The sequence below is a fragment of the Ptychodera flava genome, chromosome 21 (assembly GCF_041260155.1).
Source record: "Ptychodera flava strain L36383 chromosome 21, AS_Pfla_20210202, whole genome shotgun sequence".
NCBI lineage: Eukaryota > Metazoa > Hemichordata > Enteropneusta > Ptychoderidae > Ptychodera > Ptychodera flava.
This window is the reverse complement of record NC_091948.1, coordinates 7,243,616-7,259,314: the sequence shown is the minus strand read 5'-3', so window position 1 is coordinate 7,259,314 and position 15,699 is coordinate 7,243,616. Positions and strand designations below refer to the sequence as shown.

The 15,699-nt window shown below is 37.8% G+C and overlaps 1 protein-coding gene across 1 annotated transcript; it reads right to left on the bottom strand.

Annotated features, from left to right (window-relative positions):
* Positions 1-1,907: 1,907 nt before the first annotated feature.
* Positions 1,908-11,169, bottom strand: LOC139121260 (alkaline phosphatase-like). The gene is made up of 10 exons (XM_070685993.1): positions 10,939-11,169; positions 8,577-8,800; positions 7,772-7,946; positions 7,195-7,349; positions 6,157-6,361; positions 5,805-5,945; positions 5,500-5,694; positions 4,392-4,526; positions 3,721-3,924; positions 1,908-3,527 (listed from the first exon to the last, which is right to left on the bottom strand). Exons 1-10 carry the CDS (start codon positions 11,009-11,011, stop codon positions 3,451-3,453), a joined length of 1,584 nt encoding a protein of 527 aa, XP_070542094.1. The 5' UTR covers positions 11,012-11,169; the 3' UTR covers positions 1,908-3,450.
* Positions 11,170-15,699: the final 4,530 nt, after the last annotated feature.

Below are 15,699 nucleotides of genomic sequence, written 5' to 3'. Positions count from 1 at the left end.
AAAATGTGACCCTCCCCCTTATCCTCCTGTCTAAAATGTGACCCTTCCCCTTGTCCGACATTCTAAAACTTGACCCCCCCCCCCCAACCACTGCGGTATTCTCCTCGGGAATAACTAAACAGTATCAGCTAATCTAATTACATAACAATTGGTTCAATTGTTATGTTAGGGACAAATTTCAGAGGGGAGGGCTTGTGTTTTTTAGAGGGACAGTCGCAATTTATCACGCAAGAATTTTTGAAGAGATATGGTATTTCATACAGTTTAGGGAGGGTCACCATATTTTGTGCAACTATAAGAAGGCAAGATGTAGCTGATTTAGTGCTTCATCCAAAAATATCAAATCATAATACATGGAGTCTATCAGGCAAATTATTGACAATTTACCCCCACAAAACATGCTATATCTTTATTTTATATATGTTTGATAATGTATTTTAATGTACTTTCCTTGAAGAGGGAAGTAAAATGAACATTAGTGTACAAGAAATTGATATCTGAATTTCCTCTAAAAAGTTGGTTCAATATCCATGGTGTTTATGATGAAATTATGAATAGTGTTTTCCAATACAAAAATAGGTAAATCTTTGCATTTGTGTACTCTTGATTATTGATATTAATTTTCTTGATTAGACTAGAGTGGTTACAAGTCTATGGTTGCGTAAGAAATTTGATTTTGGAATTTCACCAAAATGTTATTCAATACACTATGCATTGGGGTCTATGATGAAACTATGAATAATTTTTTTCAGTACAAAATTAGATAAATCTGTGCATTTATGTATGCTTGATTATTTAGATTATTGTTCTTGATTAGACTAGAGTGGTTACAAGTCTATGGTTGTGTAAGAAATATGATTTTGGAATTTCACCAAAAATGTCCATACACTATGCATTGGGGTCTATGATGAAACTATGAATATTTTTTTTTTCAGTACAAAATTAGATAAATCTGTGCATTTATGTATGCTTGATTATTAAGATTATTGTTCTTGATTAGACTAGAGTAGTTACAAGTCTATGGTTGTGTAAGAAATTTGATTTTGGAATTTCACCAAAATGTCAATTCACTATGCATGGCGGTCTATAAGTGTGTGCGTATTTTGTTGGTGATTTCCTATTCAGGAAATATCACACGGACAATCAAAGTTTTGGCCATAATACCAGCTTCTGTCAAAAGTGACCCTTCCCCCAAAGATAGGTTTATAAAGAGTGACCCTCCCCATGAACTGTTTTCTAAAAAGTGACCCTCCCCCCAATTCCCCCGGCCCACCCCCTGTAATTACTGAACCCCCCCCCCCCCTAAGGCAGTGTATATACATTATAGTGTACAATATCCGGGCACAAAGGAGGGTCTATGCATGGTGCACCTAGGACTCAACCAATAATGTCAAGTCAGACTATAGGGGCGCTGTTCCACCCACTTTCTTCTACAGCAGTGAACACATTCCGAGTTTGTTTTATTTGCCACTTTGCTGGAATAAACTTATCTTTAAAAAAGGCAATAAGGTCCATCCAGGCTAAACAGTACTCTGATGTCTTGGTGTAAGTTTCTGTTAAATTTTGTCGAGACTCTTTACTGCGTTATGGGAAACCATAATAATTATCATGAACTGCATGCCTGTGTTATATCTAGACCTATATACGGGAAAATACAATTCCCGATTTTCACAAAACTAAGCCGGTGAAAACTTAATTTACTCCAAGAACTTCAAAAGGAGCCCCCACTACTCTGTCAAACTTTATCACAAGTCACACTGTGCCAGATATCGTTCTATCATACAACCGTTTAGCTATATGCCAGGGAACTTCAGTATTGATTGATCTTTGCCCCTTATAAACAGTAAATTTACAGTCAGAAACCTAATTTCGCCAAGGGTATTTAGCATTGAAAAAATGACGCCAACTTTGATTATTTCCTCTCGATATTTATTTGTAACAAAAGTATTTACATCTGAAAAAAGAACCAGATAAATGTATTGTCTCCATGATACCAGCGCTGCAATGCGGCGTGTTTCAGTAAAAAGATGTAATGGTCTTTCAGTCAAGGTAGGACGAAAAACCACGATCTTTTCACATCATAAAAATAAAAGTAGGAGTTCCATCGATGTCGAATTTACTCTGTTTGGTTTACAAACTATGACATGTACAGTAAAAACCATGTATGAGTTACATTTGATTTAAACGAGTAAACTGACTACCTTCTTTAAATTCACATATACACTGTCTATGTATAGATGCGGGTGCCTAAAACGGTGTGTGTACAGAAAATACATATATAAACAAGAATTAATGCACATCATAAATCAAATTTAAGTTGATCAAACTTATTAGCATACTTGGCGAACGTGGACCCTAAGGAATAAGCATGGGCTGCTATGAAGGCTTTCACAAACTGCGAAAATTATCAACTTAAACTTGGATATCGTTTTGTGAAGCATGCAAGCTAATTACTATAAGAACAAAACAGTCGCAATTAAAATTGTAATCTCATAAAAATGGTACAGCTGCTATTCACTTCAGAACCTCAGCCCTGATGTGATTCGGACATTAATCAACAATTAAGATAAAGTATCTTTCCACATTTCCAACCAAAATCCTAAACTAATTTGAATATCTCAATTTTATTACATTTATATCCTCACTAAAAGGGCCTTCAGCTGTTCCGGCAGCTAGTAAACAGCATGACGTATGTGACAAAATGTGAGCGAAAACGGCATACGAAAATAATAACTACAAAAAATTACAAAACAGACATTATCAAAAATAATGATACTGATATGTGGATGTTAAACAAAGAAATAAACAAAATCGAAAACGGAAAAAAGCACAGAGCCCGGTGAGAAGTTCGTCTTGCTGCTTCACACAGACTGGAAATACGTCCAGTTCAATTCATCGTTCATTAATTTCAGCGGCATTGTTTTGTTGTAAATGAAATGCTTCTCTTTTTCTGCCTAGCAAACCAGGTATACCTAGATTAAAATTGCTGTCTGTACGACTCAAAAGTGATGACAGATACAATATTGTCGCTAAAATTTCGTGCAACTGTTAACTGTTCATGTAGTCACGATTACTCACACATACACGCAAACACCACACACACACAGACACACTCACACTCTCTCATAATATATGTACATCGTATATATAATATATATGTCTATATATATATATATATAATTTGTATATTATATTGAAATATATGTACATACACATACATACATACATACATACATACATACATACATACATACATACATACATACATACATACATACATACATACATACATACATACATACATACATACATACCTATGTACTCACGTCCATACATATGTATGACAAACATACAAGTATATAGCTAGAATGGTACACATATACAGAAGGGTGTCAAAGTTTAGACACTTTTGAACGGCCATCAGACCTGATCTTCTTTCTGTACTTTCATCTAAAGTCGTATGTTGAAAAGAAGTGCAACGCACATTGTTACCAGGGATGCAATTTGGCTGACGGCTTCTCTGGAAGCTGAAAGAAATGAGAGATTAACGGGGCATTAATATCTCAAGAATCGTTGATGGGGCATATGGATGCATGAATGTTGTGATATATGCCAATAGTAAATGTAAGGTTTTATTTACGTTCTACTGAAAATCTACATCTATAAACTTCAGCTGGACAACTACCTATCTACAAAGTTCGAATAGCATATTTCACACACCTGATGAAACATCCTCCACGATACAACGACCTGCATATTCTCCAATACAGGCCGCGTACTTTATCACATGGGCGATGTAATTCTGTTCATGGAAATTATGGAATAAGTGAGCATAGGGCCCGTCAGCGTGAACTGTCACGTCTTCACCGCCATGCGTCTCCATTTCAAAGGCAATCAGTGCATCCTGCTGGTAATCTCTGGATTCTGTTAAGATACCGAGAAGAATATACGTGTGTCAAAATGGCGCATGTAGGAACACAGGCGCTTTAAAGCTTTTACCGAAAGTAAATGTATGTATGCACAGTCACCTGTGGTCTATTCCGCTCTGCGTCTATGCCCCCCGTAGACGAGTGTGCATATACCTGAGAAAAAATCTTCTCAGGCATATGTACACTCGTCTATGAGGCGCATAGACTCAGAGCGGAATAGACCACAGGTGACTGTGATGTATGTATGTATGTATGTATGTATGTATGTATGTATGTATGTATGTATGTATGTATGTATGTATGTATGTATGCATGTATGCATGTATGTATGTATGTATGTATGTATGTATGTATGTATGTATGTATGTATGTATGTATGTATGTATGTTCAAGTGTATTTATTCTATTCGTCTAAATCTGTTTCTATTCATCATCATTTAACAAGATATCATTATGTGTTACCTGTATCAACGTCGGTTATATTTGGTCTATCGCCAGTTTGTTGAAAACTTTCCTGGACTCTTGGGGCCAGGGGACCGTTTGCATAGTTGAGAGTTGTGTAGGGGAGACCATCATCTGCAAGCTCGCCCGTTTTACCTTAGAAATGAAGATATAACACAACATTTATACTCTGAGCTCCGTAAGCCGCGCCTTTCTTTGTGTTCTGTGTTCAATAAACAGTTTTCCGTGCCGCTCAATTCATGTTGAACTTATCTGAGTACAACTTGTCAATACAATCTGTACGCATTTGATATTCAGAAATAATGAAAAATATACTGCTGTTGTCCCTTGAACGTGGCCAATTTTAAAGATTTCTACCGAGTGACGGTTCTTCTTGCTCATGCTTCTTTTTTAACAAAGATTTGTGTTGTCGTTTCAGTAGTTTTATAAAATTAGCTGCAAACACTGAAAGAGGTTTTCCGTTGACTTTCGATTAACCATTGAATCAAAGAAACAAATGAATTGTCGATAAACATTTTCCAAAATAATTATTTCGAGTAATTAATTAATGTAATTCGCAAATTTATTAGAGTGGAAAAATACAGTGATCGGAAACATTAACTTAAACTACCATATACCACAGGCGGACTAGGTGTGTATAGTCTGAGGCAATTATATTAACATCTCAATTATAAAATGTGTTTATTATTGATGAAATCGATTTGATATTTCCTCAGGGTCGAGCTTCTTAGAAAATTCATAATCCGGTTTTGCATACTCTTAAACCTGGACATAAGAATTCTCTAAAAACGAAAGAGTATTATTTTTCGGTCACCTTTGCCCCTAAATTAAAAGAAAACTAGAAGACAGCAACCTCAGGCGCTCTAAGAACACTACCGGCCATGATGCGCATACGTATTACTATTTGCAATCATTCACTCTTGAAGTATGAGAACAAGAAATAAATTGTAACTCACACGGCAGGACTATGAGCAATATACGTTGCACATATAGGCCCTATGTAAAATTCAAGAAGAGAAGCAGATACACAGTTTTGCGAGTCTTTGTGGAAGAACGGGAGCGTTTGGATAATTTAATGGCACGTGATCAGTTAGAATACACCCCTCACCTAAAATAGGGTTTCCTCTCTTTGGATAACCACTGATTGTGTTCACGTGACTGTGGTCTGCCGTCACGATCAGCAAGGTGTCCTCGTCTGTATCCACCATCCCTAAAGCCTTCTCGACAGCGCTGTCGAACATTACAGCGTCGTTGAGGGCGCCATACGCCCAATTGAAATGGTGTGCGTGGTCGATCCTTCCACCTAGGGGAGACGTGAGACAGGTCAAATTATTGCAGATTAGTACGCAAAATCGCAAAGTCTACATAAATAACACCAATCAAATTGTGTATCACAATATTCACTCCTCTTACCTTCCACAAACAAGAAGAATCCTTTTTCATTTTTACTCAACATCTTTATGGCTTTCTCGGTCATTTCTAAAAGGCTTGGTTCACCTGCTTTATCGTCGGCTCTGTTAGCTTCGTAGTTCATATGATTCCACTCGAACAGACCTGCGACGCAAAAAATATATTGTTTTTGATTTCCTCACTAGGATCGACATGAATGCACGTATAACAAGCTAACCTGTGCCCAACACGTCCTGGCAATAGTATTTGCCTTCAGACGAAATAATCCGACTCTGAGAGAAATCGTATTATTCCCAAACAATGCTAAATATTAACCAAACTGTGTGCCATTCCTGCTTTTGCACATCTTACTTACCGAAAAGGTAGTCAGTTTTTTCAGGATCAATTGCATCGAATTCGGTTTTGTTCCAAACGTAGTGGCCGTTCATACCGTCGGGCACGTTGTCTTTCCACTCTGAGATTAGATCGCGTCCATCTTCTCGTTCACCGTACGTTGAATTGTCTTCCGGGTCAACCATTTCTGTTGTAAGGAAAGCTCTTCGGCCACCTCCCAACACGACCTGCCAACAAGCAACGAAGACGTATAGACATCGGATAAAGTCAGATTGTGAAACGTAATCCGTTGAGTTATCGATGTGTTAGGGTTTGAAAAATGTGACATTTAAGTATTTAGGTTCCTTGCTCGACATCATAAGATTGGTCACAGTTTGTTAAAATATATAATTCCGATTAGTCAAACTTTTTTCATTTAAATTAGGATCTTTAGTGTTCAAAGTTTTACCCTTGTGTTATTGTACGATGAGAATGTGAACATTTCATTCACTGCATGAACTTGACATGAATGGTTTTGTCTATTGATTTTGAGTGATTTTCGTGAAAAATATTTACTTTTCATCGTACGTTTGTAGAAAATGAAGCGAGGTGACCCCATCTTTTTTCTTTGATATTTAATTATTCTAATAAGCCAGAATTCAAAATAATCAACAGTTGCAGCTTCTGCCCTGTTAGGAGGCCTACTTGTTGTTTTTTAAGGAAAATTTAGATTTTTTAGATTTTTTTTCGGGGTAAGGGGGCAGTCATGAAATGCGAGAAAATGGTTCTAGGTTTGTTTAATTATTATTAATATTAGAACCATTGATGACATAAAAATGTTATTCATTTTTCATTGAATTGCCTATCAAACCTTGGAATCGGAAAATGTAAAAAATAACAGGGAACCAAAATATTTTCAGGTCCGCCCCTTATGCGCAGAGCAAAACAAAACTTTCAAGTCCCCTCTTCAACCCCAAGAATTTTCGAATGCCCCTGACTTCCTCCAGTCCCCGTCACCAGTATTTGTGAATGAAGCGTTACCCATTTCCTCGGATATACTCAGAGATTGTTGAATGCTAACCTGAAAGTCTGCAGCCCTTGCCACCAACTGAGCAGCTATGTCAACACAGTCATCCTCGGCAGCTAGTTCCCAGTCTCTGTCAGCAGCATGGGCGTACACTGAGGCTGGTGATGCGTGTGTGATTCTTGTGGTGGTAACTATGCCAGCAGCCTTGCCTGAAGATAAATTAAGTATTTTTACATTGTTACATCTTTGTCTCTTTGTCTCTGTCTGTCTGTCTGTCTGTCTGTCTGTTTATACGTACGTATGTATGTACGTACGTATGTATGTACGTAATGTATGTATGTATGTATGTATGTATGTATGTATGTATGTATGTATGTATGTATGTATGTATGTATGTATGTATGTATGTATGTATGTATGTATGTATGTATGTATGTATGTATGTATGTATGTTTGTTTGTTTGTTTGTTTGTTTTTTTGTTTGCATGAATGCGTACGTGTTTGTATATACGTCTGTGTGTACTGTCTAGGAAATCACTTTTCACTTCCGGCGTTCATCTACAGTATAGCATGCTGCATATGAGAAGTTGCAGTTCAGACAAGGCAATTCGGGATATCGTAGCCTAAATACCTTCACGTATTGCGATGTCAAACACCGAGTCGACTTCTGCCGTCTTGCCTGAGCTGCAATCGCCAGTGATCACCGAGTCGTCGACTCCGACGACCCCGTGTTTCGTTTTAACACCTGTTAAAATCGCCGTCGCTGTGCCGGAGGAATCAGGTACCTGCTGGTCTGTGTTGTAGTTCTGAAGAAGGAAAGCATGAACAGTTAAAGCCCCATAAGCTCTATCTGTTTTCGAGTCTTTTGGATAAGATGGTTTAAATTAAAAAAAACAAACAGCTAATATAAAAATGCTTACCGAAGTGTGAACATAGAACATGTTCCTTTACTTCTTTGATATTATGTCATTTTGGAAGTGCTCGCGAGATAGTTATAGGAAAGTTTAAGTTTGTGAAATATAAATCTACAAAAATAAAGTACATCATTTCAAGATATGTACTTGTGTATTTCAAGTCGTCAATTTAGCGGCCGGCAAGGGACAGAACACATATTCTTCTGTCTGTGATCGGTATGCCTCCATACAGTTTACGTACTCATTTTTGAATGCGCAGTGTGAAGGAATTTTGGTCAAGAACGGAATACTCTTTCACCTACGGGCAAACATATCAAGGAGTGTTTGCAATCAAACGAGTTTATTCAATACCATCACTCTCGATGGTCGAAATAATATCTTTGCCAAATTTCGCGAAATGCAATAAGCAATTGAAGTGAGTAGGGTTTGAAAAATTGTTCTTTCATTTGACGTAAATATTCGAGTACACATTGCACTGGTGTATACAAAATATTCTGTCGATATACGGAACGTATACTGTACCTTAATCAGGGCTGTGCGTGGCAACGACTCAAACGTCAAAGAGGTCTCTTCGCCACTTTGGCCGTCTAGTTGACCTTTGTAAATTCTCGCCGAAGTGATGGTAGGTACGCCCATACCGTCGCCAAGAAAGACGATGACATTTTTGGCCGTGTTTTTATTCACTGTTTCCAACTCGAGCGCCCTCTCTAGATCGTCCCTCGCCACTTTATTCCAGTGTGCAGCATCTGTAAATCGAAATGACATGCATAATTAAACTGTAAGTAGTATTATTCAAGTAGAATTCCATTTGACTTTTTAAAATTCAAAAACAGAAGACGAAGACATTTCGGTTCGAACTGAGAAAAGTTAACTGTTGTTTCGAACGTACCATTCTTCTCTTACTGCAGCAGATAACTGTGAATTGGGACAACAAAGTAAGCCAATAACCTAACTTTTACAACGTAGAAACAGTTAATCAACACCGATAAACAAAAATGTATTGACTGGTACAGCTGAAGCGGATTAAGCAAATAAACAACGCAGTCGTCAGCAATAGAGGACGCAAAAACTTGCCAAGTGAGATTGACTTTTTGTTCGATATACGGATACGATGCTCACTTATCACATGTTGTATCCGGGTCAAAAGTTAAATCACACCTCGCGTTCCTGTCCACAGGCCTCGTTACTTGGATTTCATATTCTAGTTTAGCCGAACTAATAACACAGATTCATCAGGGCACGCCTTAATAGTGAGCGCAATCTAGAATAGTCACATCCTCAATTTGATCTGCTCTTTAGGGGGATTCACAGTATGAGATGCCCGGCGGTGGCAGTCCCCGGGTTGGTGGGTACCCATGCTTGTTACCCAAGTTTGAAAAGTACCCCCTTTCCTAGAATATTTCTGAGAAAAACACCCCCTATTTGTGGCAAATCTGGGAGAAATTAGCTGTAAAAAACATACCCTTATTTTCGAAATCTAGGAGGTTAGTATGTTGACTTCCAGGGTTGACCCTGGAGGTTGAATTTGTATACATGTACATACAACCTGATTTTAGTCACATTCATACACAATCATATGTATACGTCATATGTACATACAAACGTACGGTACTGTTTTTCATTTTCTTTGTGAGTGAGACTAGACCAGATTTAGTGTCCTAGGAAGATTATGAAAGGACTACCCCTAATCTCGGAGGTTACTCTGAAAAAGTACCCCTTTTTCTCGATTTCACGGACCTAGAATCTCCGAGATGACTGAAGAAAAACACCCCCTTTTCCGTGAATTTGTTAACGCGCATGGGTACCCACCAACCCGGGGACTGCCACCACCGGGATGAGATGACAGCAAAGCCGACTGCCCAGTTTCACCGATGGACCGCGACCGGTACCGTTGCTAAACGCACTAAATATGTGAGATCTTTTCAATGCAGCCGATGACGTATCTTGTCGAGCATTATTGATTTCTAGGCAGGACCAACTTTGCTTTACATTACTTAGTTCAACTGTAGAGACAGATTTTCGCGATGGAAAACAAACGCAATAGACTGACTCTCAGGAAGTCCTTCCTTATTGAAGTTTCTGTTCCCGTCTTGAATACATTATTTGTAGAATATAACCTAATTTTCCCGTTAGTTCGACATTGTTCGATCGAGAAATGAAAACACGCAGCGAAAAGTTATGTTATCTCCGTCGTTTGATAAACGCTATCATTTGATCGAAATATCAGTCCTCTATAATATTTTTGTCTGAAATGAAACACAGGCCTTATCATGTAAAATTATCGAGTAAATGATTTTGGTCAAACTCAAGTCAAATCCTCAATAAATGTACCATGATTTTAACATTTCAACGGTTTTATTGCGCAAATTGGAATCTAAGCAATCTCAAATAATTGTAACTAATAAGTGCGCGGGGTAAAATGATGAAAGCTTCAAAATTACCTGTGTCAAATTTGCTACATAAATGTTAGCAAAGATAGCAAGTGATCTTTGCCAATCATTGACGCAGGATGCGATAATCTGCACATTTTCAGAGAGGATAATTTATCCAACGATTGATATTGATATTGATAATTTTTCTGGATTCAAAATACTTCGAATTTATCATCTCAGGATTGCAAGCATTTTAAAACAGGGTCTGTGCAGCTAATTGGCGTATTGGATAAATTCAAGAATTACTTTTATATGCCGTCTTTCTGTCTGCGAAGCAGTCTGGCCACGTTGCGCATCCTCGCCATGCCACTCGAAAATGAGTTACATGCAACCGAACTTTGAGTTTAGCAGAGGAAACTGATTTGAAAGGTAAGTGAACTTTTTTCGGAAAGAATCACATAAATTTCGTTAAGCACCTAGTCTTTGAGTATGACACATGGCTTTATGCTTACCTTGAGATAGGGATAGACATGCGAACCGAAACAGCAAAACAGTCAGGAATTGTACGTTATGAAAGGTCACCATCTTGATCGAATTTTTCGTGCTGAGTAGTGCGATGCAAAGTGATACAAACGCGAAGAATTTGTGTCCTCTTCATCCGGTTCTCCCCTTCTTATAAAACGACCGCAGGTGATGACGCGACACGATTGGCCAGCTGAAGACGGATTTGCCCGTCCTTGACTGCCTCGGTAGTCCGGGTTGTATTTACCTCTATCTTATAGCAGGTCCAGTAAATAAAAAGTGGGGAAACCCCATAGTTAAAGAAGCCTGTGATGTCATGAATAATTCTCATAATCGCGACAGATTAAGAATTTCTAGGAGATGAGGAGTTTTTCAACCCATGTTGGATGCAGTTGAAACCACACTATGCATACCTATTTCATATATACGGTTTACGCTTGTTTGACCAGTCCCTATGTATTGAATTGCCACAGTGAGGGCTACTCCGTCTAACGTGATCCAGGGGTGGCCAAGAAAGCTGCTCGTTCCAAAACCTGTTAACTGTTCAGCAAGCAACTTGACAAAGCTTTGGGCCTGATTGGCCGGCAGGGAGTGTAATTTGAGTTTTTTCGGGGTATATCCGAAGGGCAGGGGTAAAGCACGCGGCAAAGAAATTGCAAACGGAGCTTTAAATTTGTAGTATAGGGAGATAGCAATGATGGGAGTATGAGAGGAAAGGCGGGGAGATTTCCTGATGGGAAGATGGGATAACTTACAGGGAGGGGTTCAAGCGGGAGGGCAGTCACAAACAAATGTTAGTTTACCCTCCAAATTTTGATATTTGAACAAAATACACCAAAACAGCATATTTTGAATGTAAAAAACCTAGAGTTACAGATTCTAAACTTCGGCTGGTTGCTGGCCCTGAAGACCTTCAAACATATTTAGGCAATTCAATAATCCCTTATTTCAGTCGTAGACGGGTACTCCGCTATTACTCCAATCCTATAGGGTTGGAGAAGGCGGAGCATGCGTACTCGGCCGAATCTTAAAGACAGTGTACCGGTTTATTGCTGTGGAGAGGATAAATATTGTCAATCAACGGATATAGACCGCTTTCTTTACCGCCATCTTTATTCACAGAGAGTGAACCAACGTGCTGTACAGAACCATGGACATGCAGGCAAAAATTTAAAAGATTTAATTCAGTGTGAGTTTATGTATCACTTTCTGCTTGTGATTTCACTTCAAGGGCGACACCGAGTTATTGGTTTGAAAAAAACCGCGCGACATATACGTACAATATGTGGAAAAATATTGTTTGTTACAAGTTCTTAAAGTGATATTTTCATTTCTGTCGTTTGTCGATCAATTTCCGGTGGCTTCTACTTTGTGGTCTTGGTTTGGCCACTGTCCGTGACGAAGGGACTATGGTTTGGCGTACTCACAAATAAGATTTATACACATAAGAAATTCCTTCAGTTTACAATAATCCCTTACGACGAAGATTTGATGGTAAAAGTTGGGTGCCGGTGAATTTTAGTCCGGAAGATGAACTCTGTTGCGATCGAAAAAGGAAGGCCAAAAGTTAAGGAGTGAAGGGAGAGTGTCCAAACACTGCCTTTTTACTGCTCGGCAACTGTACAGTCTTTGTACTGATACAGAACTGCGTGGACATAGCGGACACAGCCTACAGAGTTCAAAGGACTGGTATAGGAGTGCCTGTCAACTGTGGACGCGACATCGCTAATATCCCGCGGGACGCGCTAGCAACCGCTTCGGATGTGCTGAGAATGAACTGATTGTGTTTATTTTGATAGATTCCTCGAATATTTATTTATTTATTTATTTATTTATTTAAATGTGCATCTTCGTTGTTTTCCGATGGTTTACCTCAAGTAGAGTTATATGTAAGTTACTCTGACAAATTTATGCAAACAAAGTTCGAAATCGTTGGGAAATAACTTCCAGGAGCCACACCTTACCGAAAATTAGAAATTATTTCCATCTGTCGATCGGACAGGTAATCGTAAACTTTCGCCCGGCTAGCTATAATTATCTTCTCAGGCTGACCGGTCGGTTTTTACTTCCCATTATAATCTAGACCGGTGATATTCATTCCATAGTAGAATTGACACACTTGTAACTTGTGTAGATTACCCTTAAGATGCACTGCTATACCTTATGATAAATTACAGCCATGTAACCTTTCCAGATTTTGTGCCTTTTTTGTTGGAATTAACTTTCTTTTATACCTAACCAAAATGACTTTAGGCCGCGTTCAAAAAAAATGGTGAGGGGGGGAGGGCTGGAGGAATCGCGATTGAAATCTTATTTTTTTTCAGACCCCCCCCTCAATACCCTCAAAAATTTTCAAGTCCCCCCCCCAACACCTCAAAAATTTTCAAGTCCCCCTAATTACCATATAGCAGCATATTTATTAGGAATGCACGCAGAGTAAAAAAAATATGTAATGTGTCGTTCTGCACGCAGATGTTCAACACTACCTCTTATCGGCAGGTTGTAGAGCCATATACCTAGGGCAAGTTCTTGAATTGATTCATTTTTAAATGCATCAGTGAACTTTTTGGATTTCTCAGTCTAAGCCGACTAGAGTTTATCCAACTCTGGCCAGTTCAATGGCACCAGCTGAAAAGCACACAAAATGACAGTCATGAGAGAGTATGAAAATTGTGTATTCCTGGCTACGTTTTAACCAAATTGTGAAAAAATTAGCACAGTGACCTACCGAATTTTTTTTTTCAAAAGTAAAAGACATATACAACTTAGATGCCACTTATACAATACTTTACAAAATTGACAATACTGGAAGGTTAAAACATTCCATGAAATTAATGTTTTAATCTCAGAAAGTTTGGGTGTAATAATGGCAAATTTGATAAAAAATAAAAGATTCCATTTAGTCACACATTTTTCCATTTAAATTAAAGTCTTTACTGTTCAAAATATTACTTTTGTGTTATTTGTACAATGAGATGTGAAAATTTCATTCACTGCATGAACTTGAAATTAATGGTTTTATATATTGATTTTAAGTGATTTTAGAAAAACTGACTTTTCATCGTACATTTGTATAAGATCAAGTATGGTGACCCCATCTTTTTTCTCTAATATTTGATTGTTCTCATATGCCAGAATTCAAAAATCCATGGTAACTGTTAGTCCCCTAGTCTTCTATGTGTTGCTCTCTGGCTGGATCTTGTGTACAAGAAGATGTATGTTTCACTGTCAATTGAGTGTCCTATGACCAAAACTCTTCTTAAACTACATCAGAGTCAGAGCTACATGTATCACTGTCACTGCCAGTATGTAGTAGCAGGGCAGTAGTTGTATTAACGTTTTATTTTGACAATATTTTTGTTCAGTTTATACAATTGCATTCTTGTTCTACCCCCTACAGCATGTTGAGCTGTCCAGTATTCAGCTTGCCAACACAGCCTACGTGTACCGTGCATTTGCATCATTCAATTATCACCAATATTTAGACAAACAGGCTTTGTTGACAAACTGAATATTGTGTTTTTCAGCATGCTGTAGAGAGACACCAAGAAACTGTGTTTGATACATTGAATAGAAATATTGAAAAATTATCAACAGTTGTAGCTCCTGCCGCCATTACAAGGCCAACTTGTTCTACGAAAATTTAATGGCATTCATACATTTTTAGACTTTTTCGAGATTAAAGACATAAAATATGACAAAACGGTTCTAGATTTTGTTTAATTATTACTAACGTTAGAACCATTGGACGACATCAAAATGTTGGGAGTCAAAATATTTTCAGCCCCCCCCCCCATAGGCAGAGCAAAACTTTCAAGTCCCCCCTCGACTACCCCAAAAATTTTCGAATCCCCCCGCCCGAATTCCTACAGCCCCCATCACCACTTTTTTTGAACGCGGCCTTAGCCGTTTAATTGTGCCTTTTACCAGACTTAACTCTACCGGAGTGGCATGGTTACTAACATAATCTCTTTTCAGAGATTTTGTTGCCATTTTATTTTTCATTTCTGTGTTATTTATGAGTGAAGAGCAACAACGCTATATGTGTACTGCGATGCAGAGCGGAGTGCAGAGACCGGGGCCCAGTTTGTTAATTTACTTACTTGGTAATTCAAATTTAGTGAACCGAATTCCAACAGGGACAAAGTGATGCACAGGTCAAACCGTACTGGTTTATGACATACTTATCAATCATACAGGCTTAAAATGTTGTCGGCTTGACGGAACCAGAGCAATGAATAAATGAATGATGAGATGTAAGATCATGGGGAAGATAACCCGAAGGGGATAAAATTCAAACTTTGTAAGCGGTTCTCTCACACAAAGTCAGCGTTAAACGTGCAACAGAGTGAACAGAGAAAACATACACTTGTAGATTCGGTGTGTTGTCAGATTCCATTGTCGGATTCAGAAGGGATGTCGCCAGTCACGAATATATATATATATATATATATATAATATAATATATATATATATATATATATATATATATATATATATATATATATATATATATATATATATATATATATATATATATATATATATATATATATATATATATATATATATATAATATATATATATATATATATATATATATATATATATATAATATATATATATATAATTGCCGTTCCAGGTTATTTTCAGTGATTGGAACATGTCGCTCTAGCGGAGATTTGGTCGATAGGTCTCAGAGAAAACAAATATGCGAGAAAAAATAGAAAAATTATTCATTGCCAAAAGAG